Here is a 25,267-nt window from a genome sequence, read left to right as displayed (position 1 = left end):
TCCTCTCTCTTTTATTGTTCTGGCCTCTGAATTTGAGGCAAAGTCCATTACTTCAAATGTAACCACAGTGCCAGCCTATCTGCTGTGGTCAGGAAAGGTTCTGTGGAGGCTTTTCAGGGTTACTGTGCCTTTAAAAGCTTCCATCTTGTGTCTCTAATTAATTGCTTCCTGTTCAGCACAGCCAGGGCATCACTGATGAATTTCCCTTTGAATGGTTCAGTTCCTGTTTCCTGCGAGGGGATCTTAATTTATGGTTTCCTCCGCTTATTTTTCTTATGAAAATTATTATCAAGTAATACTCAAATGAAGGGGGTGGGAATTAATTCTGCCAACAGCTAATGGTGGTAAAGTAAATGGACCTCAATGTGGACCACTAGTTGGTTAAGACTACGGGTTTGCAAATAAATGAAACAATAGTTCTGAGCAAAATGCATACTTCCTTTGTTTTTAGACTGCAAGCACGTATATCACAGCAGCATCTTAAAAGAGGTTCCTTTTTCCACCCCTCGTCTTCCCTGTCAAATGAGAATATATATATATATATATATGTATATGCACACACACACACACACACACACACACACACACATCTGCCCCATGTATCAAGAGCACCCTTTTAATTAGTCAAATTGTTTTTATTGGATTTATCTATCTGATTAATTAACTAAACGTTGCAGCTCTAGATTAAACCAAATGAAGATCGCAGAACTACATAAATGCCACAAGCATGCAAATCCAGGAGAAAGATTATTTTGGGAACAGCAATGGACAGAGTGAAATTAAACTGTTTTGTTGTTCGTTTGGAATACGTACAACCTGCCCATCATCTATATGGAAACTAGTGCGCAGTACAAAACCTAAAAATAAACAAGCTGGACGATGATGAGCTATAAACAGCACAACACATCACCCAAACAAATAAAGACAGTTTAAAAAAAATGTGACACAGAGGGGGTTGCATGATCATCAAATTAAAAACTCTTGAAATGTCTGTGTAAAGTAAGTCTTGACCTGGCACTGAAATGATAGCATCTGTGCCAGCCCCACTTCTAAAAGGAGGGCATTCCACAAGCACAGTGATGCAGACAGAGCCTTCTGGATGGCCATTTTTTACTGTTTAAGCACCCTAACCTGCACTGATATTCTAGAAAGCCCACAAGTCATGGACCTTCCTGCCCATAACCCCATGTGCTTTCTTCCCTCCTGACAGGCCTAAACACCCAGAGAGCAAGTCTGTGATCTCCACCCACAACTTCACAGCCAGAAACAACAACGAACTCTCAGTACTTCATGGAGAAATGTTGCAGGTGAGTTGATGTCCCAGAACACTTGCAGTGCCAGAAGATTCCCACCCCCCCCCCCACCCCTACCCCGCTCCTGATCTGGCCAGAATAGAAAGGAATGTGATTTGCAGATTGGACACGGCTGTAGGGAAGCTGCTTTCATTGGGGACTCAGGGCATTTGGAAATACCCTATTGCCTGGTCACCTGTCCCAAGCCAGAATATCCTAGGCAATGAAGCAGGCTTGCACATTAGACGTCTTGGATCTCGCCTCCCACCACACTTGTAGGCCACGAATGAGCCCTAAATGGCGTAACAGAAATGTGAATGGGTTGGGAGCCTACCAACAACATTGTGGGTTAGGTAACATTTATAGAATTGTTTGTGAAATGGAATCGGGACCTCCCCTGACAGGGAACTTGAGAACCAAGTTTTTGTTTTTGGTTTTCTCCCCAAAAATTTTTATTGGTTTTCCAAATTTATAACAGACATAAACAAACAAACAAACATAAATCCTAACTATAATAATTCCGCTTTTGTTGACATTGTTAGGTGACTTCCTCCAATCCCCCTGGCTGAGTTTCAATGTATATCATTGTAACAGTTTTCCAAAACTTAATTTCTCATAAAATTTACTTGGTCAATTAACGTCTTTCTTTCCTTTCATATTACCTTTAAACATATTATTCTATAACATCACATATTTAAATCCAAAGCCAGTCTGATACTTGCAAGTATTTCTACTTAAGTTATCTTAGCATATTTAGCTAAATAGTCTTTAAATTTCATCCATTCCTCCTGGTGCTCCTCCTCCTTCTGGTCGCGGACTCTTCCTGTCAGGCCGGCCAGCTCCCAAATGTCCATCATCTTCATCTGCCATTCCTCCACTGTTGTCACTTCTTGTGCTTTCCAATTTTTGGCCAACAAAATCCTAGCGGCAGTTGTGGCATCCAAAAAAAATCTAGCATCTTTCTTGGGCAATTCCAGACCTAGAACCAAGTTTTTGCTTAGCTAGGAACATGTCTCCTTTTTCTTTGCCGTTAGGTCCTGGATGACAGCAAGAAGTGGTGGAAAGTTCAGAACCACTACGGTCAGGTTGGCTACGTCCCTTATAATATTCTTGCCCCAGTTCTAAACCACAACAGCGCTCCTCAGGTCAACGGAACCAGCCCAGCGATATCCAAGGTGAGGCTTAGAGCACTAATTAGAGCTTGTCTGTTTGCTTGCTTGCTTTTATTTGTTGTAGAGCTATGTGCCACTTTTCTAATAAAATACCGTATTTTTCGCTCTATAAGACGCACCAGATCACAAGATGCACCTAGTTTTTGGAGGAGGAAAGCAAGAAAAAAAAATATTCTGAATCTCAGAAGCCAGAACAGCAAGAGGGATCGCTGCGCAGTGAAAGCAGCAATCTCTCTTGCTGTTCTGGCTTCTGGGATAGCTGTGCAGCCTGCATTCGCTCCATAAGACGCACACACATTTCCCCTTACTTTTTAGGAGGGAAAAAGTGAGTCTTATAGAGCAAAAAATACGGTATCCAACATGACTGGCTGGCTGGAACAGTAAACAGGAGCACTTCAAATAGCATCGTTTTATTACAGGTCCCATTTGTACCTCTGCATAGCAGAAGCTGGGCAGAAACAGGGAATAGGTGTTGCCTTCCTGCCCTGCATGCTTTCCTGATTCCCGGAAAAAAATGTCTACATGCTGTTGGAAAGATGATTTTGGACTAAATGGATCTTTGGTCTGATCCAACAGCACAACTCTTATGCCCAAATGATCCTGGCCATGGAATCTTGAACAAGCCTGGGAAATGTTAGACTCACATGGGCCGGTTTAGGGAATGGGTACAGAAGATTTTTTTAAAACATATTTTTAAATAAATAAGATTTCCCTGGAAGGTTGGAAGAGGGACACTTTTAAAATCCATTCTCACCAATGTAGATTTGCTGGAAATGCCCCAAAGAAAGCAGTTTAATGCTTATGGCCATTTTTTAAAACCAACACGGCATAAGAACATGTATGGGACCCAAACTGTTCAGACATGCTTAAAAACCCAGACAGTCTGGAAGGCAGTGGGAAGCAGGGGAGAAATTCAATCCAGTTTGCAGTTGAAGGTGAACCTATCAAATGTTCGCTTTCCAAACCAATATGGGAACTGAAACACAGCCGTCCTGCGAAAATTCACACTTAATCTGAATTTTGTGATGCAGTTCCCCAACCAAATAGTGTTGACAAAAATGGATACAGGAATGGATACATTGGTGAAACTGATGTCTAAAATGCTTACTGTTAGAAGAAATTGCTTGCAAAAAGGCGTACTGCAGACCGAAATGTGCTTATTAGGAGAAATTCACACTAAAATGAAGAATTTTAATGGGAATTGTTTTGGGTTTTTTAATTCACAAATGGATGCAGAAATAAGGAGGACTGAATTTAAGACTGGGAAAAAATGTGAAACTGAGAGACCTGAAATTGTCAAATCCTTCCATCCCTAGTGGGAAGGCAGATGTACTGGCACTTGCAATATTAGCGTAGCGTGTTCTTTTGTGAGTTGACCTCCCACCAGGAGATGGGCTTTTCAGGAGGCCGAGCTGTTAATATTTGCTTCTTCCCTCCGCCTCTACTTAGAAAAGTCCACCTCAGCCGCCACCCAAGACCAAAAGTCTGTACACAAATGGCAGAAATTGGGCCAGCACAGAGGCACTTAATATGGACCTGAGTGAGCGAGGTAAGCCTGCCTTTGTATGTGGAACTGGGGAGCTCTGGGAAGCATAAGCTATTTTTCACCGTTTTACTGGAACTTTAGTTCAAGCAGTGTAGGAGAAACCTCAGCACAGAGCAGGGGACACAATAGCTTATGCGGCAGGTCGCAAGGATTATAGGCAATAAAATGTGTTTTTAAAAATCTGCATATTAAGTGAAATTTGCACTAAAATTCTGACGAGGGCATTTTTTTAAAAAATGTGAAAAATTTAAGGTTGGGAAAGCATAGAGGAAACAACTGGGGAGAGGTCTATGAGGTGCTCACACCCCCATTAGAAATTGTGGGTTTCGTGAATGTTTGGTGAAACATTCAGTGCCACTTGATAAATTGAAAGCCTCCTATACTGTACTTGGAAAGCTTATACTTGAATGCATTGTCATTCTAGATCCCTAAAAATGTATTAAAACCCGCTTTATGAAGGGGGGAAAAGAGTTATTTGCAACAAATTCGCTTAATGGCTTGGATCTAAAGAGGGTCATGCAATGAGTTTCTGCTACCAGTGAAATTGATGTTCTTAACACATGACCAACTGCTTTTGAAACTTTCCTCGTTGCTATATGACATGGGGAACATGACTACTCAGCCCAGAGTTGGTTTTAGTTAAAATTCTTCACACTACATATATATATCTATTTATATGAGTTTGTGGTATAGAAAGGAATTAATAATCATAATAAAAAGGCCACATTTCCTAAGGGACGCCCAAACCTTGGCTCTAGGGCAAAGCACTTTCTATTACATGATTTTAAACAACTGAACACTAATTGGTGGTTGTGACTAACAGAGACTAACAGGCTCTAAGGGAAGCTGAGCCTCTGGAATATTGGTAGCTGCCAGGGCCTCAGATTCTGCTTGCTTTGAAGTCAAAAGCACATCAAAACTGCTCATGGTTGTCCCACCAACGTTCCCCGGGCTCTGAGCTTTCTTCCCTTGGTATGTTTCTCAGCTGATTCCTCTCCCCATTCCTTTCCGTCCAACCTGTCCATGACAAAGGGGTCTCCTTTTGGCTCCTGTCAGACAAGCTGTCAGCGTCACTTAGCATTTTTCACAAGAGGTTTTTTCAAGCTTGAAAGGTATAAAGAGTTGTTCTTCCCTCCCAGAAGCACAGTACAAGGATGCAAAACACTCGACTTATGTGAGAAGTGGAATAGAGTCGCATGGATTAAGGATTTAGACTGAAATGTGCAGTTTGAGGTGTGGTGGACTGCCTTTTTGCTATCTGAAAGCTGTTATACAACTGTCCTTGTGTTGCATGACACAACACAGGGTTCTGTGGGAGAATTTCTGAACTGCGCATATAGCGATTGGAGTCCGTTGTATCTGATTGTGGGAAGTAGGGTTAATTGGTCTGCCTACCCATCCAAACATTGCGCCGTGTGTGACATCACTTCCTGCCCCGGCAGAGCGCTTCAACACGGTGAACGAGGAGCTCGCCCTGAGACTGGCCAATGGGACAACTAGCCATAGCAGGAACCTTCACATCCAGCGGGCTGCAGACACCAACCTGCCTTTAGGATACGATTCAGATCCTGCTCAAGTTCGGACCTGGCTGGAAGCCAAAGGATTCAGCCCATTGTGAGTTGGCCTCTGTTTTCCTTTGAGAAGATATGTAGGTTGGCCATGAAAGTCCAAACGTATTCCTTGGTATCTCCCAGAGCAGCTTCTTGCCTTTCCTGTATTGTCTGCAATTACCTTCTTCAGATTCATGTTGCACATTCGCCAGTCGTGAGGCTTGCATGTGTCAACTTAACCTACCCAGTTTTCCTCGTTGGCCTGTTTTATGAGCACCTTCTTTAGTGGCCTCTATCTGAAGCAGCTTCCACTTTCCTGAATAGCTCAATAGCTCTTAGCTTCTTAATGATTTGCCATTGCCCAGTTGTTAGCTGTGGTTCCTTTTTCTATGCTCCTGGTTAAGGTTTCTGATTGGCTGTGGTGACTCCCTATTCCCTCATTAACCCAGCACCAGTTTTCTGGGGTCCATGAGATGCCATACTCTCCGATGGGCTGCTGTTTGTCTACCGTGGATATTTTAATTGATGTTTTAGACATTCTGCTATTCATCTGCATGGATATTCCATCCCACAGCTTAAGACCTGTAGTGGTGCGACTTAGTTGTATGTACATACCATACAAATGCAGTAATCCTGGAACTTTTGTTAACCCCTCACAGAACTACAATTGCTGGCACCCTTAGCACTTGTCAGGATTCTTGAAGGGCAGGGATGTGTTTTAAATGTATGGTGTGTATCCAGGCAACACTTGTTTCCTGCTTGTTTTCTGTTTAAGGTTTTATGAGTGTAAATAGCAGAAATTCCCTTTCCCTCCCATAACCCACCCCCCATAACTCACTCTTTCTTCCTCCTCACAGGACAGTAAGTGCCCTGGGGGTCCTAAACGGAGCTCAGCTTTTCTCCCTGAAGAAGGATGAGTTCAGAGCTGTCAGCCCAGAGGAAGGAGTTCGAGTCTACAGCCAGGTCACAGTCCAGAGAGCCCTATTGGAGGTACAAGGAGCCCTGAAGCTTCTCCTAAGGGTTGGGAGGGTGGTGATGCAAGTCAAGACTTCTTGTATCCCTGAGCAGGAAGCAGTCTACCGGGCTTTAGCAAAAACACAAAACCAAACACCAAGGAAGGCTCCTGGGGTCCAGGAAAGCCACAAGCTAATTTTCTATGACACTACAATTTTCTGAAAATTAAATGCACCACAGTGGGACTGGGGAAAGTTGGGGCGTGCTTGAAGCCAGAACAATATTATATCCATTCTTCATTTTCATTATTTTCTTCCAGGATTCTGGGAAAGTATCAGAGCTAGAGGCTGTGATGGCGAAACAGAAAAGGAAACTGGAGGGTTTGAATCCGTAGCTGGGAGATCGCCCCGTTTGGTGTGGGAGTGCCCCCTGTTGAAGCATTGAGGAACTGCATGGTAACAGGCTCTGAAGTCGTACCATCATCCCAAACTCTCCCCACATCACCCAAGATCTGCATTCAACAGCAGCGCTTGTTTTGAGCTAAACGTTGTTGAGCATATGTTCCTGTAAAGCAAATTACCGCCTTCAAATCATATCCCAGATTTTCTCTCCAACTCCCTTTTGAAATAGTCATCAGAAGAAACCTCTCTTCTCTCAGTCAGTAGAACATGAGACTCTTAATTGGAGGATCGTGGGTTCGAGCCCCACGTTGGGCAAAAAATTCCTGTACTGCAGGGGGTTGGACTAGATGACCCTTGTGGTCCCTTCCAATTCTACAATTCACCTAGCCTTCCCTCCCCAAATGCGGGGGGGAAATGGAATAGCAGCAACTCTTCCTCATTATAAGAGAGAGCATTCATGCCGCATTCATTTTATCTCCTTTCATACAAAATGAAATAATGTTTATCTTTTACAGAAGGTAATGGACCTAGGTCTGGCTCACTAGGAAAACTGGATTGAATTATTATCATTAATTAAATTTTACAAGCTTTGCAACAGATCTCCATGGAAATTCCACTCACCAAATCAACCGTTCTTCTATTTCTGTGCATTCCTGTTTGCTATCTCTTTCTTCCCACCCATCCCCGAATTTTTCAGTTAAATCTAGGCATGGATATGTGTTATTTGTCTTGCAGTTGCACTGCATCATTATCCTTGCAGCTATAAATCTGCATTTTTACACACTGCATCATAGCGGTTGTAGTCAAAACTTTTGTCTCCACTTTCCATCAGGGTGAGTTGGCAACTCATGAGTATTTTTCAGCAAGAAATCTTCTGATGCCAGGATTTATCCATCTATTTTTACTTGAATAAGAGAATAGCTCAGCTGAAATGTTTTAAGTATCTCAGGAATGCTTCCTCCTTCAGGAGAGACATGGGAAGCTATGGAACAAGCTTTTCTACAAGATCATTCCTTCACCCTTAAAGGATTTTTCCCACTGACAAACTCACACTTTCATTCCATGGAGTTAATGTAAGCTGACATTGGGCACTACCACCTCCTGTCACCAGATGGCAGTCTCTATTTGAGGCAAACCAAGCCTTACCCTTCACAAACTGTATTTGGAAAACGTCATTTCCCCCACTTTCATTGTGTACATAAAAGTTTTGCCAGGTTTTAACAACTTGGCCCTTTCATCTCTAGTTGTATCTTTTTTAGGGGGGGAATTGAATCAGATCAGCTGCTTTCAATGAGTCTTGTGCAAGAGAATATGATATTCTCTCTCTCTCTCTCTCTCTCTCTCTGTGTGTGTGTGTGTGTGTGTGCTGAATTTCCATTGTGGTGGATTGGAAGGAGAGGAGTTTGGCAATATAACCACACTCCCCCCCCCAACAGTTTTCACACTCGTTAAAGAATTTGTTGAAGAACACAATGATTTCGACTGCTTTAGAACTGTTTCCATTCAAACTTCCTCTGTTTAGTTTTAAGCTCTGCTCAGATGGTTTACCCTTGATGTGTGCCTTTTAAAATTAACATGTCAAAGAAATTTTGGCCAAATAGCTCAAAGCTGTTTCCCCCCCAAAATTAATCTAGTGTTAAAGGGAATATTTATTTGAAAGGGTATTTGTATTAATTTAACATTGGCTGCCATTAATGTTTTGTAAAGAATAGGCTGCATATCTTTTTTACGGTTATTACCCACCTCCACCACCTGCCGTAGCCTAATTTTGACAGTTTCCATAAAGTACAAGTCAGTAATTGGCCGCCCATTGGCCAAATACAGTCCTCTGAGCAGTGCAGTCTACTGTTGCAAACCTAAGGTGGAAAGGAAAGTTTAGAGCAGGTGTGGGGAAGCTTTGGCACTCCAGCTGTTACTGAACTTTTGAGCATGGTTGCTGGGGTTGATGAGAGTTGTAGTTCAACAACATCTGAAGGGCTTCCCCACACCTGCATTAGAATATTAAGCATTATAAAATACCTAATTGTACACTAAAAATTAGTTTCTGGTCCAATGTGGTAATTGGAAAGGAAAGGAAAAGGAGCTGGGTAGGGCATGGTCTACCATCATCATGCAACTACCACGGAGCCTCTTGGGCTTGCCGATCAGAAGGTTGGTGGTTCAAATCCCTGCGACGACAGGGTAAGCTCTTGTTGCTCTGTCCCAGCTCCTACAAACTTACAGTTCGAAAGCACGCCAGTGCAAGTAGATAAATAGGTACTGCTGCGGCAGGAAGGTAAACAGCGCATCTGTGCGCTCTGGTTTCCATCATGGTGTCCCATTGTGCCAGAAGCGGTTTAGTCCTGCTGGCCACATGACCCGGAAAGCTGTCTGTGGACAAACGCCAGCTCCCTCGGCCTGAAAGCGAGATGAGCACCACAACCCCATAGTCGCCTTTGACTGGACTTAACTGTCCAGGGGCCCCTTACCTTTTACCTTTACTTTATATGGACTTCTACAAGAATCTTAATGTAGTCTTCCAGTCCTCATGGTTGCATAGACTACAAGTCCGAGGACCTATTGCTTTTGCAAACCATATCATGACAGTGAAGGGCTTTTAACGTTTAAGGAGCTCCAGGCTATTCTGGCTAGGCAAATTTGGTGCTGTGGGAATGTATATACGCTGCTAGAGAGAAATTTACTCTGTCGTTGTGTTCGTGTTATTATTAATGTGCACTTGCACTTTTAAAAATCTGATTTATTTTTCAAAACTGCTGCTTGCCCTCAGGGTGGAGGGCACATGATGGAAGTACAGCATAGCCGCCACTGGAGAGCTTGGCGTTCATTGGGGAAACGTGTTAATTATATAAAAAGTATGTAAATAAAAATATGCAAACCTGATGCAACTTTCCTGGCGTGAAATGCATTTGAAGTTATGCTCCAAAGCAATGAACAACTCCCTTTCTGGGCAGGATCAGTGACCAACTAAGATTGCTGGGGACTTCCAGACAGCAATTAGGGATTCCGTGGCGTCCATCTTTGTAAAGGAATCTTTAGATGGGATGGAGAACCTGTGGCTTTCCTGACCATTGGTTGTGCTGACTGGGGCCAAAGGGAGTCCAGTGGCTCTTTGAAGACATCCATTTATCACCTTGAAAAATTTTCAGTTTTATTTTAATACTTATTATATTGGAAATACTTGCATGCAAAGACAGTCTCTGGCGGATTGTGTGGATGAGACCAATATTTAGTCCAATGGTCAATAAGGCGGTTTCTACACATGCTGTAGAGGGAAGGGAGGGGCAGGTGAGGCTTGTCAGCTGGGGAAGGTAGCTCCTAAACCTCTGCTGCCTCGTGGAATATCTCTGAGAGAAGAAAAGGCTAAGGAGTAAACCCTACACAAATCCAGAGCGGAGTCCCTAAGACAGTTGGATGGCGCCTTGTGCGCCTCCTTCCAGCAACTTCTGCAGCCAAGCTGGTGCCAAACGTATTGCTCTGCTTTCCTTCAGACCTCATCAGTGAGGCCAAGAGAGGGGTCTTGTCTCTGAGCAGCCCAGGATACTCATGGCACAGGCTTGCGCCACGGGGAGGTCCCTTTGTCGCTGCTAACACAGCGGTTTGACTTCATTGTCTCTCAAGGCAGATGGATGCCAACAGGAAATACCTATTTTCTATTTAAAATATCCAAGATTTAATTGAATTTGATTTATAGGGCCTTAAAAAACATTGCTACCAGGTGACAGTACAACAATTCTTTTGTTTTTATTATGAGAAACAGTCGTTCTGATCGTGTGGGGTGTCAAAGTATATTCTCTCAATACAAATAAAAATCTCAGAGTTATGTGTGGTGGGGAAAACTTGACTTGCTGCTTCAACCCCCACGTCCATAATGTTTGGGCAAGGGATTGCAGAGCATATGCAGAAGGTGCTACATTCAGTTCCTTGCTTTGCCAGGTTGGTCTGGGAAAGAGCCCGGCCAGAAACCAGAGAGAGAGAGACCTCAATTTTCAGTAATAGATCAAGAGTAGCCAGCATGATGCCCTCCAGATGTTCTGGCCTACAACTCTTATCATCCCTGAACTTTGGCCATGCTGGCTGGGACGGGTGGGAGTTGATATCCAACATCTGGAGTCCATCATTGCTGGCTACCCTGGGATAGACAATGTTTGAACTAGATGCGCCAATGAACTGACTCAGCAGATGGCAGCATCCTGTGTTTCTAACCTTCTCAAAATGGTCTGCCAGGAACTCTGCTTACCTCTAAGAATATTCCTTAGTCAGCCTTCTCTAAGGTCCACACACAACTTTGTGCTTCTCCTGTTTCCTTCCCTAGAACTGTGCTCAGGTGATCTCTTGAATTCTCTACCCCATTTGTGAATAGCAGAGTTGGGGTGTTTCTCCTGCGAGAAGAGAGAGATCATGAGCAGGGAGCTTACCTTTAGCACTGGCAATAGCACAGCTTCTTTCTCCCTCCGCCCCCCAATCATCCTTCCACAACCTGGCAGACCCTACAGGTCTTTTGTCTACAGCTGCTCTTAGGCCCACCAGCCTGTTAGAACTTGCAGCCCCCCAAAAATCTAGAGGGCAGCAGGTTGGGGAAGGATGCCCACTGTTTGTCACAAGTGGCGGCAGCGAAATTGTTGACAAGGTGGCAGCCATTAGAATCTTTGACAGTGCCCCAGACTAGCATCGTTCCAGGCACGTGGCGGTGGTTGGGAGGACAGCCATCATGAAACAATGAGAAGGGAGGGGGGAATATCAGGAAAACATTTTTTGAGAAATTTCAACTTCGCTGTAATTTGTGCCAACCATCTGCACTACCTCTCTCCCTGCCTTTCCCAATCATAGAATCATGGAATTGTAGAGTTGGAAGGGATCCCATGGGTCATTTATTCCAACCCGCTGCAATGCAGGAATATAAACTACAGTGGTACTTCGGGTTAAGAACTTAATTCGTTCTGGAGGTCCGTTCTTAACCTGAGGTACCACTTTAGCTAATGGGACCTCCTGCTGCCACCGCGCCGCCACCGCACAATTTCTGTTCTCATCCTGAATATAGCTGTCAACTTTTCCCTTTTCTTGCAAGGAATCCTATTTGGAATAAGGGAATTTCCCTTTAAAAAGGGGAAACGTTGACAGCTATGATCCTGAAGCAAAGTTCTTAACCTGAGGTACTAACACAATCATCAAATTTGCGGATGATACAGCAGTGGTGGGGCTCATTAGTGAGAACGATGAGACTGCTTATAGGAAAGAAGTACAGGGGTTAATTCAATGGTGTAAAGAAAACAATCTTATGCTTAACACCAAAAAAACCAAAGAACTCATAATTGACTTTAGGAGAAAGAAAAGTGTATTTTTACCATTGCACATAAATGGCGAGGAGGTGGAGAGGGTTGGTAGTTTTAAATACCTGGGCATTTACATCTCTGAGGACCTCTCATGGACTGCAAATATTAATATGGTTGTGAGGAAGGTGCAGGGGAGGTTGTATTTCCTGAGAATGCTCAGGGGACTGAATCTATCTCAGCACCTACTTCTGTCCTATTATCACAGTACCATCGAGAGTGTCTTAACCTATAGTATATTATCGTGGTATGGGAGCAGCTCTGAAACGGATAAAAAAGCTTTACAGAGAATAATTAAAATTGCCCAGAATGTTATTGGGCTCCAACTACCAACCCTGGATGAGATCTTCACGTCTCGCACTTTGAAGAAGTCACACAATATCCTGAGAGATCCCACCCATCCTGCTCACAACTTCTTTGAACTGTTGCCTTCGGGCAGAAGATATAGGACAATGAAAACACGAACCACACGCCTTCTGAATAGTTTCTATCCAAGAGCTCTGATTGCACTAAATAATGATCTCAGGGCCAGTTGCAAGAAATAGCAAGCAGGGAGTAGGAAGGAATGAGACAGGTTTTTAGGTTATGTTATGCCTTTAATAGGTTATGTTACATTCTGGAGTATGATATGTTTTTATAGATTATGTCTGAATAGGATGAGAGTGTTGGAGATACGTGCAAATGTGTATGTGAACCCAGTCTTTGGGTGGGTGTTTGATTTTCGTTGTTGTGTATACTGTGTATATACGGACAATGACAATAAATTTATCTTAAATCTTAAATCTTAAATCTTAAATCTTAAATTTCTGGGTTAGCGGAGTCTGTAACTTGAAGCGTCTGTAACCTGAAGCGTCTGTAACCCGAGGTACCACTGTAAAAGCATCCATGACAGACGGCTATCCAACCTCTGCTTAAAATCCTCCGAGGAGGGGAGAGTCCACAACCTCCCGAAGAAGACTATCAAACAGCTCTCAGCCATGTCCTGCCTCGTCTTCTTTCTTCTTCCTTTCTCTGCCAAATGGGGTCTTCATCCCTTCTTCTCTAAAGGTCCAGTCTGCTGAGCACTGGCTGCTATGGGGAAGGGGCCCTGTGACTCAGTTCACCTGCGTTCTTTGGGAGGGAAACTGGTCCAAGCAGTTTGTTTGAGGGGGCTGAATGTTGGGGAAGAAGAGAGAGAACCATCTGTGATTTTGCAACGTTGAGTGTTGTGGTGAGCTGTGTTTATGGAGCAGATTCCTCTAATTCCTGACAGAACGGCGCGGACCCTGTCAGAGCGGGCCTCGGCCTGCTCTGGAGGGTGGCTCCCAGTGTGGTTCAGAGCTGCCAACTGCAAGAGGCCAGGGGGGGCCAATGGTACAGTTCTGCCTCACCCTGGCCCAGGGCTCAGTTGCGTGCTGGTGGCGGATCCCCAATACTTGTAGCATTGCTGACAGAAACGTCACTGAGCATTCGGGGCGGGGGGGGGGGCTGCTGGTGAGGGTTAGCATATTTTTAAGGGGTTTGAGACAGAAACTGGGAGTTTCTGAGATGGGTGACTCAGTCCCGGGTTAAAAGTGCCCCTCCTGTTTGCCAAATTCCATAGATTACCAAATAACATACAAGCACACACACACACCCTCCGTTGCTGTATATTTCACAACCACTGGCATTCCCCATTAAGTAAGCAGCCACACATGATGCCAGGAAGAGCGTAGGGATGGGAAGGAAAGCCAGCAACCTCATCATTGCATACCCGCCACCCCCATCCACGCCTCCCCAGAGATGGCCTCATCTCAGGCTCCGATCTCACTTGAGGCAGCAAATCTGGCTGTGTACCACCCTGGAATATTGTGGAGGCTCATACGCTTGAATAATGCTCTGTACAAAATAATTAGTACAAACTCTACCATTTGACTATTAAATGTTGGGAAGAAGGTTTCTGGCCTAGTCTTGATCATAGCTGTCAACTTTTCCCTTTTCTTGCGAGGAATCCTATTCGGAATAAGGGAATTTCCCTTTTTAAAAAAGGGAAATGTTGACAGCTATGGTCTTGATGTATGTAATTATATAAAAAAATGTATGGAGGAAGCCCACATTACAATGTGGCACAGATCAGAGGCAAGTTGACCACCTCAGTGAGGACTCCAAACACAAATCACCGTATAAACAAGACAGGTGAGAAGAAGAAGCAGCTGCGAAAGTGAAAAATACTTGGAGTCGAGTGTGGATTTCATGCTCTTTATTCAGCTCATAGTAGTGAGGAATGGAGGTTCCTCCAAAATGTCTGCTTTATATACATTATTTACACAATGGGTCCCACGTGATTGGCTAATTCTGGGATTCTCCTGTAGGCCAATCAGGTTGTGGATTCACTTCCACCTGGAGTTGGATTGGGTGGCTCCTGCAGACCAATCAGACTGGTGCATTCTGGATCCTATTGTTCTAGGACCAATCAGACTGCTGCATTTTGGATCCTATTCAACTCAGTACATAACAGAAAGGCATACAGGCACTGCCTCCTGTCCTCTAAAATGTGTCCTGGTGAAACGGCACGTCCAAGGGTCTCCCCCCGCCTTTCCCTTAAACTAGGTAAATCTAACATTGTGCATAGTCATGAATTCATTCAGAATGAGGCAAGCAGCCAGCCAGGGTCACATCTCTGTCACGGCACCTTCTGTTGAAATGTTCACAGAGAGAGAGAAAGAGAGAGAGAGAGCACAGTTTAAATAATCAGTAAGATCAAATGGTAACACTTTGCCTGGATTGTACCCAGCGGCCAACAATACGTGCTTTTGGGAGGGGGGGTAAGAGGACTTGGCCAAGGGTGCCCTCAGTGTTTCATCTTCTCTGACTGAAATAACAACAACAACAACAACAACAACCTGATGTGAGAATGTTGAGAACTAAAACGGGAAAAATGAGAAGCCAAGAGCAACCAAGGTGGACAGATCTGGCCATCCTGAGCCTCAGCAGGTGCCCATCAAAGTTGATTCCTGATGCCAACTCTGACTTGAGGCTCTGTGTGTGTGTTTCACAAGCTAGAGGGCATTTTCTGCACACAGACAAGCATTTTTGTGGGAGGGCAGCTCAGTGTTAGAGCATCTTCTCTGTAGGCGGAAGATCCCAGCTTCAATTCCCAGCATCTTTGTCTAGGGTGGGGAAAGTCCCCTGTCTGAAAATTTGGAGAGCCCTGCCAGTCAGAGTAGGTAAAACTGAGCCATGCACTTAGTCCACGCTTCCCAGTACATTTACTGTCCTGTCACTTTCCTTATCACAAAAAATCCGATCTTCTCGGGAAGAAGGTTTGTTGCAAAGGACCTCCCGATATTTGAAATTGTGCAACTTGAATTTGCATGCACGTCACTGAATCCCGCAGGAAAACAGCAGGCATCTGGAAGTCCCATTGGTGGTATAAGGAAGTTGCCTATATCCTCTCTATGTTTGCATGCTGTAATATTAATATGCAAATTCAGATACTGCTGTCGCCCTATTCCTCCCTTTAGCTCTGCCTCTCTGCGCTGGCTGAGTTGTGGTTCCCTCTAGGGCTTAGAGCTCTGGTCAACGACTAGTTTGAAGGAGCAGCCGTTTTTTAGAGCCAAGAGCAAACTCCACCTCCTGCAAAGTGGACTGCCAACAAGCCATTGCACCCTCTCCGCCTTTGGCCTCTTGGCCAGCTGATATTCTGGCGGTGGGGAGGGGCAGATCTAGCCCTGTGGTCTTCGGAGAGGCTGGTCCCTAGTTCAGAGATTAAACACAGCCATTACCTCTTTGGTTCAGCGATCAAGGAGTAAACCATCTTTACAAGCCATAAGCTTGAGAGAGCACAGCCTTTTTTGCATGCACATGTGTGTGTGCGCGCACACCCACACAGAGCATGGATCTTTTAAAAGTTTAGCAGTGCTGCATTCGCTCTCACGCATAAACACTTCTCCACCCACCCACCCCCATTTAAACCTCCAGCGCTGGCTGCATTCAACCCAGACCCCAGGGGGAATGGTGGCAGCTGTTTTTCAGAGCCCTTTGGCACCAGCCATCAAGCTTGTGTTTAACCAAAAACATTTGTAGTGGCTCTGTTTTCATTCTGAAATAGGATCCCATCAGCTCTGGCCTGACCCCAGAGTAGGGAAGAAAAGGGGGGGGGGGACCACAGCAGGAGGCACATCTTGGGGCCATGCACTACCCTTATCCACTCTGAGATGCCCAAAACCTTCCCAGAGGACCCAGAAGTCCCACGGAAACTTTTCCTGTTTCACTCGCCATTCGCATCTCACCAAGGTTCTTTGATTCCCTCCAAGAATTCGGTTTCTGTCCCTCACTGCACCCCCCATGCAATAGCACGTTTATAGCACAGGGGTTGGTAAGGTTTACCTCCTCTGGGCCGGTTCACTGCACCGGAGATCCCTCCGTGGGCCGGATTGCACGCGCAACCACGATTTCTGGCGTCTGCGCAGACATGATTTGCAGCATCTGCGCATGCGCAGACTCGATTTTCGGCACCACAGAAGTGAGTCCCCACACTGCACCATGCCAATTTAGCGCAGCAGGCAGGGACTCGCCGAGCGGGCGGCTCAGTTCAGGGGTGGTTCGTGGGCCAGTTAAACGATCCTCGTGGGCCACTTGTGGCCGACGGTCCTAGGTTGCCTCCCCCTGTTATAGCACTTTTACTTTACAATGTGTTTGGCTATCTTGATATATGCTTGGCACCACACTATTGTGAGGTAGGTCATTATTCCCATTTCACAGTAGACAAAATGACGATTCCTCTGTAGTGCTGACTCTGACTGTGCTTGGAAGTGTACATGAATTAAGCCTTCCCTTTTCCTCCTACAGGGCCTGGTAGAGGAGATATGTACAAAGCACTGGCTCCAGATTCAGAGGGTCCTACAGGCAAGTTGCCCTCAGCAGGACCCCCTCCCTGTGTATTTGCTACTGTCACCACTGCCCAGGAGGTTGCCCTTTTCCTCTGGGTCCAATCTACCCCACTGCCCAGAGGAAGAGAGCAAGACAAGCAGAAGCAGAACTGTTGTTCTTATTATTTATTAAATTTATATCCTGCCTTGGGAGTAGCCAGGATTTTTTGTTGGGGGGACAGGACTTTTGTTGGGGGAGACAGAACTGACGTAATTGGTCAGTTAGTTAAGTATTTGTATTGTTTTACAATACATGGCTGCGCCCAAGTACACTGCCCTTCATCCGAAGATCCAGGGTGGTTTACAACATAAAAGCAGAAAATACATAACTATATTTTTTTTAAGAGCCCAGCAATAACTTTGCCAGGAACATATTTTAAGTCTCAAGATCAGGCTTCATCAAACTCGGCCCTCCAGATGTTTTGAGACTACAATTCCCATCATCCCTGACCACTGGTCCTGCTAGCTAGGGATCATGGGAGTTGTAGGCCAAAAACATCTGGAGGGCTGAGTTTGAGGAAGCCTGCTGAAGATTGTTTAATCAGTCAAAGGCCTGGTTGTTGCTGTTTCACATCTGCATGCCCTACACTGTGGTGTCAGTGTCCCCAAACCCTCTGGTATTCACTCAGCTCCTAACATATTAAACCTTTTACTTTGTATGAAGCTCAGGAGCCTTTATGGTCCTAAGGGAAGCAGCAGAGAGCAGACCCTATTTTCCAGGGATGTCCCTGATTTAGATAAGCCATCCCAGTTTCTCATTTGATCCCAGAATGTCCCACTTTTCCTTAGGATGTTCTTATTTTCCTTGTAGAAATGTTGGAGGGTATGGTGAGTTGTCCCTGTTTTCACAGAAGAAATGTTGGAGGGTATGGAGTTATCCGACCCCACAAGCTGTCTAAAGGCGATCCTGTATAGGGAAGTTTTTTTTAAAAAATGTTTAACGTTTTATTATGTTTTTATATATGTTGGAAGCTGCCCAAAGTAGCTCAGGCAACCCAGTAAGATGTGTGGGGTATAAATAGTAAAATTGTCATTATGGAGTGGGACGTCCCTATTTTCATCAGAGAAATGTTGGAGGGTATGAGAGAATGTCTCTCACCTCTCCAAACCACGGAAGTGATAAATGGCTAATTATACCCTCATGCCTGAGGTGTGAATGGTTACCTGATAAGTTTTTTTGACACTTAATTTGTACTTCAAATTAAAGCATCTCCCCTATTTGCCTAGTAGTGGATCCCAAATGTTTTCCTTGGAACCCTGAAATTCCCCAGGAGCTCTTCAACAAGAAGGAAGATGGCTTGTATATCACTTCCAGAAGGGTAACCACAAAAAACAACACAAACTTGAGGCATCTTAAAGACATGCAGATTTATTCTAGTAGAAGAGTTTGTGAACTAAAGCCCACTTCATCACACGCGTGAAAAGATCACATGCATCTGCTCTTAGCTGGTAGACGCACTCACACAAATGTGCACAAGCAGCTGGGACAGTCCTGTTGGGTAACATGGATAATGTGCACGTCAACAAGATAAACACAGTGACTATTCACAACCGCAGTGATAGCTGTAACACCATCAGGGGCTTGTTTGCCTGCTTGCCACCACCCTCCCATGGTATTTATATATTTCATAGAATCTTAGAGTTGTAAGGGACCCCAAGGGTCATCTAGTCCAACCCCCTGCAATGTAGGAATCTCAAATAAAGCATCTGTGACAGATGCTTAGAAACCTCCAAGGATGGAGAGTCCGCCCCCTTCCAAAGGAGGTGGTTTATTTATTTATGAAACCAATTACCTTGCCTTTCAACCCTTCCCCACCCAAGGGCCCAGGTTGCAAACACGAAAATGCAATAAAAAATAATGAGATTGAAACAGAATCCAGTATAGCAATTACATAATTAAAACAACAGTACCCGAGGGGCATAACACGATACCCAGTCCATTTAAAAATACATTGTCACAGTGGGCGGAATAGAACCCTCCTAATAAACAAACTGCAATTTGCCAAGAATGCTGCTCTCTCTGCCTCAGGGCAGACAAGTCATTCTCTATGAAAAAGAATGAAATGGACACAAATCAGACATCAAAAATGGCAGCCTTCAGAAACCAGCAGGAGAACATTCCCTTCTCCTGGACTAGGACACTCTGCTACTGACCGCTTTCCAGCCAAGAGACTTCAAAGGGAGACTCTAACAGGAACTTCCTCAACTAGAATTTATAAGTTGATGTTATTTTATTTATTTAAGCCTCCCACAATATAATGGTTTCTCCTTCCACTTTGGTTGGTTAATTGGAATTCATGTCTGTCTCAGGAGACTGCTATTAAATTAGCATAGTGAAACTGGAAAGACATTGTTATCACCTCTTATTGAAGTTGTGAATGGTTGATATGCTTATCTTGTATACATTTAAGCCTGACCTGGAATTGTCACAGACAGAATCTCTTACTTTCATGGTTTGGCCTAACTGCTTTGCAATTTCCCACCCTGCTCATATATCTGAGGATAACCCTTCCTGTATCTGGTCAAGTCTGTTTATTCCGCAATAAAGGCTACCTTGCCAAGGCCTAAAACCGCCAAAGTTGTGACGAAATTGCTACAGGGAAGGCGAAACCTGCCAATGCGGGGAAAATTCTTTCCCGGTTCTGAATACAGCAACCATCTTACGACCACAGCAGCGCCCGCTGACCTGGAATGCAAAATATTAGCCTGTAAAGAAGAAATCGTTAAATTGAAGAACGCCAACCTAAGCTGAAATTAAAAGGCAAGAAATATTAATTGAGGGAGGGTGGGTGGGTGATCCCAGAAGGAAGAACAGCAAAAGAGGCTTGAGCTCAGGGGTCAGCCTCTTTTCTTTTGGCCTTAGGCCCACCCCTGGCCGGCCATCCATTGTCCTCCCTGGCCGAGGGCGGGTCAAAGGCCAGCTCAAGCAGGTGGGTGGCACCCGCCCAGGTGAGCCTCGCTTGGTGCCGCAAACCCCGCCCACCTGTGGGGAAGGGAGGGCAGATATTATTCCGCAATAAATTTGTTACGTTGGTAAGCTGCAAACTTGAAGTGCGTTTCTCCCTTGCATCCTGAGTTCGAGAGTCTTCAAAGCCCATGACACCTTCCAAACTTAAAAATGGAAAGCATAATGCTGGTGGTCAACAAAAGAGATTTAAAGAATGTCTTGGGACAGCATGACATGGGTAAATATGTGCCCTCCTAGTTTTCTCACTTGCAATACAAATGAATAAGGCAAATATATTCAGCCACTAGTATAGAGCTGGGAAGAGGGGAACCAGTGTGGTGTCACAATGGGAGTGTAGGATTACGTGTCCAAAATGCCTCTCAGTCATGAAGCTCCTTGGGTGATCTTGAGCCAGTCACTGTCTCTCATCCTAACCTACCTCACGGTGTGCTTGCAGGGTTCAGTGGGGAGGGGGGCATATATGCACTACTTTGAGCTCCTTGGAGGAAAGGTGGGGTATCAATGTAATAAATGATAATGAATAGATTCGGGTTTTCCAAATGAGGGATGCAATTTCTCCACAGGCCTGGGCCAGCATGAGACAGTTTGCTGTCTGAGGCAAATGACAAGATGGCGCCGCCCCGCATTCCATGTACAAAAGCTAACCAGACTGGAAATTGAAGGCTAACACTGGGGATGAGGGGGCAGAATATTCCACTACACTTGAGCACATCTGGCTACCGCAGGGGGCAGGGTGTGGGGCACACACAACTCTGTGCACTCCTCACCTGTCAGCATGTGCCACCAAGACAGGTACCTCACTCTGCCTAATGGTAGGAGCGGCCCTGAATCAGACTTTGTGGTTCTAAAGGTCCGGTGTCAAGACCGATCCTCCTCATGTTTTGTTTTTAAACAAATAAACACACAATTGCAACCTCTTCCCTTCACACCATTCAGTTTGTGTGGAACAGGAAACAAGGGGTGGAAATCACCAAAAGCCCTGAGGAGAAAATCAAATTTTCTCACTCCTGAGAGTTCAACCAGATGCAGACAGGCATTTTTGTGTGTAGCATATTTAGTAACAGAGCATGCTTTAAACCAGAAGGTTTTAAGTTCAATCCCTCACATTTCCAAGTGAAGGACTCAAGAACCAAGACAGGCAAGGTTCCCTGCCTGCGACCCTGGAGAGTAAACCGTACTGAGATGGATGGATCAGTTATGTAACTTGGTACATTATAGTGTCATAGGTGCTCAAAATTACGTTTTATCTTTTGACTTGTAACTCATATGGCTATAAACCTGAGTGCTAGTAATATAGGCAAAACACCTATATTGTGTATAACCATATTATATACACGATGATTACAGCAATTTAAGATGACAAATACTGTACCCGGCCCCACACAACCACTTTCATTCTCTCTCCACAACACACAAAGCTAGAATCATTAAGTGAAGCCAAAGACCCACCCAGACCAGTATTATTTTACCACAGTGGCTGACTAGTTATCTATTAGAAGCACATAAACAGGACATGATCTCATTAGCCCTCTCAGCTTGTGGCTGTGTGACAGTCACTTCATATTTTGCTGTGAGACAATCTCTGATTGTACAGTGTCTATGGATTTATGCTTTATTTCAGCCAGCCCTGATAAAATACATCCCAGAACCCTTTGCCGCATAGAGGAGTATTTCTGAGTCAGCGGACAACTTGACATTGGGAGGGGTGCTGCGGGGGGGGGGTGGTTGGAAGCTTGGAAATTTGTAGCAGCTCCTTGATTTGATACCTAGATGAACCTCCAAGCCCCTTCCAGCTCTACATTTCTACCAAACCAGATCTAGCAACTTGGCAGGCGCATCCTGAGCTTTGAAATCCTCACAATTATAGGGTTTGAGAGTTAATTTGTATGTTTTGCTGGGGAAGAACAACATGCAGATTTGGGTACCTAAATGCTGCCAAACGTTGTTGTTATTTTTTAAGTGGTAGAGAAAGTTTCCATTTCTTTTTCTTAGGGAACGTGTGTCAGCTGCCTGCTATCTAGACCCCCCATGAGGCAGCTTCCCTTTGAGGCAGCTTGTAACGGTTAAAGTGTTGGACTAGGATCTGGGAGAGCAGGGTTCGAATTCCCACTCAGCCATGAAGCTCCCTGGGTGACCTTGAGCCAGTCACCATCTCACACAGCCTAACATACTTCACTGGATTGCTGTGAGGATGAAATGACGAGGAGGCAAGCCGTGTACACACCACCTTGAGATCCTTGGAAGACAAAGGTGGTATATAAATTTAACAAATAAAATAAAAAACATTGGCTTTATACAACCAATAGCTGCAGTGTGGCCACTTAATACTGTAGTTTACCGTGTGAGCCTGCAGCTCTAACAATGTGACTAAACCTACCCACACAGAAAAGTACAGTGGTACCTCGGGTTACATACGCTTCAGGTTACAGACTCCGCTAACCCAGAAATAGTGCTTCAGGTTAAGAACTTTGCTTCAAGATGAGAACAGAAATCGTGCTCCGGCAGCGCAGCAGCAGCAGCAGGAGGCCCCATTAGCTAAAGTGGTGCTTCAGGTTAAGAACAGTTTCAGGTTAAGAACGGACCTCCGAAACAAATTAAGTACTTAACCCAAGGTACCACTGTACTAACAGTGGGTTAGTCACATAGTCAGTGGCTGCAGATGACCACTGCCCTAGACAGCCACAGGTGCCGTGCCATTTTCTGACTCCATCAAATAAGAAGCAAAAGCAAGCTTCTTTAGGGCGTATTATGTCTGTTGCAAAGTGCGCTGCTCTGTCAATACAAGCCTGCAAACAGCCCTTTAGCTGGGCGCTTCTGAGGAGCTAAGAGTTGCCTCCAGGCGGCCGTTATACATTTCTGCTGAAGGTGGGAGGTGTAAATTATGTAAATATATTTGCCAGCTCACCTTACAAAAGTTTGTTATTTCTCTCAGGCCAAAAAGGAACGATTATGAGTATATGAGGGCAGGCGAGGCCAGTAACTTTACGCAGTAATTATTTTTTATTACTTATTTTAATCCTGCCTGTACTCCCATGAACTCAGGCTGGTCCACGTGGTTCGCCGCCCCCCCCCCCCTATTTTTATTCTCACAACATCCCACCCTGTGAGGTACAGGGAGATGGTGACTTACCCCAGGCCGCCTAATGAACTTTATGGGGATCTGAGCCCATCTTCTCGGGCCTAAACTTTTCCTGACTGCATCACTGTGGGACTGACTTTACTTTTATGTGTTAATAGTAACTTGTTTAGAATAATTTTGCACAGCTTCAGGCCAATTCATGACTCAGACAAAAGGTCTGCCTCCCTGTGCAATTTACAAGTACCTTGCAGTTTAGTGAGCTTTGATGTAGCTACCATGGAATGGACCAACCCTCCCTTTCATTATTTGGAACTATTTGTGGGAAATTCTCTCAAATATCTGTCAAATGTTAGAAGTTGGTCCTTTTATCTACAGACCTCATCACCCCCCCACCCTCCACCCCACCATACTTCCCAGGCCTCTCTACCTCCTCAGATTCTCATAGTGGAGATTCTGAGTAGAAAATCTGCAGGCCTTGGGCCCAGGGGGTGGATTAGGAGAGCCTGCAATGCATTTCCTGCCATCAGTTTTGCTTGGGAGGCATTGATTTACTGGGGGAAAGTGAAAAATTATTCCCTCCCCACAGCAGCTCAGTCAACTGTATCTTGACAGAAAATCTACCATTAAAACAACCACCGCCATCACCCTGGATTTATCTGGGACAGAAGTTAATTAGAGAGGAGGAAACATTGGGAGTCCAAGCTTCTTCTGGCTTCTCCAGGAAGAGTGCAATGTCTAATGCGGTTGCGCAGCAGGAGAAATTGGTAGCCGTCTCCTCAGTTTTCTAAACTGGTGTAGGAATGAAGCATATGATGATGTTGGTTGAGGCCTAACCTGCCCCTGGAGGGTGCTGCCTGGCCCATCCCATTGCCAACCCAGAGGAAAATGTGGAATGAGGAGGCAGCCATTGCTATGACAGCAAGATTTGCCTGCAGGCTGCTTTACAAAGTTGGGAGCTTGGCTCACCAGCCCAGGGTCTGCAGAAGAGCCTAGCAGGGACCAAATGAAATGCAAGTAAGCCCACACTTCTTGTGGTGGTTACATTCCAGGGATCGCACCTAAAGCCAGCATCTCCTATAGTCAAAACACATTGGGATCCATGGTGGGTAGGATTACCAAAGTCTTTTTTTCCTGGATGCCTGCCCTCACTTTATTTATCTTATTTAATTGCCAAGCATGTAAAGCTGAATTCACACAAGTTAAATGTGTTGTGTTACAGGCTTTCTGTGATTCCTAGTAACTGTTATTGTTACTAAATAGGTGTAAACATAAAACATTAAAGCTTCTTATTTAGTTATTACCTTTCAACAGATTTGCATTTCAAAGCACTTCTTTTAATTTTAAATTGCCTAAGTTAGCAATGTTCATTAATTTTGGTGGGACTGTTCTGAGCGGGACGAGCACTGGCTACAACCCATAATAGCATTTTGAGCTTTTTAGTTTACATTGAAATAAAATGCTTTATACAGTTATGAATAGCATGACGAAAGGAGATAGATATAAACGTTTCTCCATCAGTCATTGTAGTTAGTGGAACAGAGGGTCACCAAGTGAAACTGATTTGCAGTAGACTCGGAAGCAAAATAAAATATTCCTTCATACAACATGAAATTGATTTATGGAATTCACTGCTACAACATGTGGTGGTTGATGGTCAGTGGCACAGGACCAACCAATCTAGGCCTGAGTGATTGAATTTCTGTCTCTGGCTGTGCTGGATCAGACCAAAGGCCTGTCTAGTCCGACATCCTGTGCTCACAGCGCCCTGCCAGATCCCTGGGGGATCAAAGCCTTGCTTTTGCTGTAATAATGAATGCCTTTGTGTGTTTGCTTTGAGTAATCTGCAGCTATTTGCTCTAAGGTTGCATCTCCCACACCCACCCTGACAAGCATAGCATAAGGATTAAGGTAATTAGCTAGAAAGTTCCAGTCTGAAATTGCACTTTTGCAATCAACTTATTGGGGAGGCTTTAAGGCAGGCCTTCTGCATGCTCTGACCCTGAGCTCAGATTGCACACCGATTCTCCAGCACTCCTAAAAATAAATTAAAGGACCTGAAGCATCTGTTTGGCTCGCCTGGGACACGATG

General features: G+C 44.7%; 1 protein-coding gene and 1 long non-coding RNA gene across 2 annotated transcripts in view; one reads left to right on the top strand and one right to left on the bottom strand.

Annotated features, from left to right (window-relative positions):
• The window catches only part of EPS8L1 (EPS8 signaling adaptor L1), a 34,255-nt gene extending 26,103 nt beyond the window's left edge, over positions 1 to 8,152 (top strand). Inside the window, exons 16-21 of the mRNA XM_080976170.1 lie at positions 1,211 to 1,307; positions 2,327 to 2,467; positions 3,914 to 4,013; positions 5,453 to 5,624; positions 6,418 to 6,550; positions 6,834 to 8,152. Coding sequence (XP_080832296.1) covers positions 1,211 to 1,307; positions 2,327 to 2,467; positions 3,914 to 4,013; positions 5,453 to 5,624; positions 6,418 to 6,550; positions 6,834 to 6,908 — 718 coding nt within the window. The 3' untranslated portion in view covers positions 6,909 to 8,152. The remainder of the gene's footprint in view (positions 1 to 1,210; positions 1,308 to 2,326; positions 2,468 to 3,913; positions 4,014 to 5,452; positions 5,625 to 6,417; positions 6,551 to 6,833) is intronic.
• A 130-nt stretch (positions 8,153 to 8,282) lies between these two features.
• LOC308460234 overlaps positions 8,283 to 25,267 on the bottom strand; it is a 204,987-nt gene continuing 188,002 nt past the window's right edge. Inside the window, exons 2-3 of the long non-coding RNA XR_013978512.1 lie at positions 11,153 to 12,060; positions 8,283 to 10,045 (exon numbers count right to left, since the gene is read on the bottom strand). This is a non-coding gene — a long non-coding RNA (uncharacterized lncRNA). The remainder of the gene's footprint in view (positions 10,046 to 11,152; positions 12,061 to 25,267) is intronic.

The sequence above is a fragment of the Podarcis pityusensis genome (assembly GCF_964106645.2).
Source record: "Podarcis pityusensis genome assembly, chromosome: 13".
NCBI lineage: Eukaryota > Metazoa > Chordata > Lepidosauria > Squamata > Lacertidae > Podarcis > Podarcis pityusensis.
The sequence above is the reverse complement of the archived record's forward strand: the minus strand, read 5'-3'. Positions and strand labels throughout refer to the sequence as shown.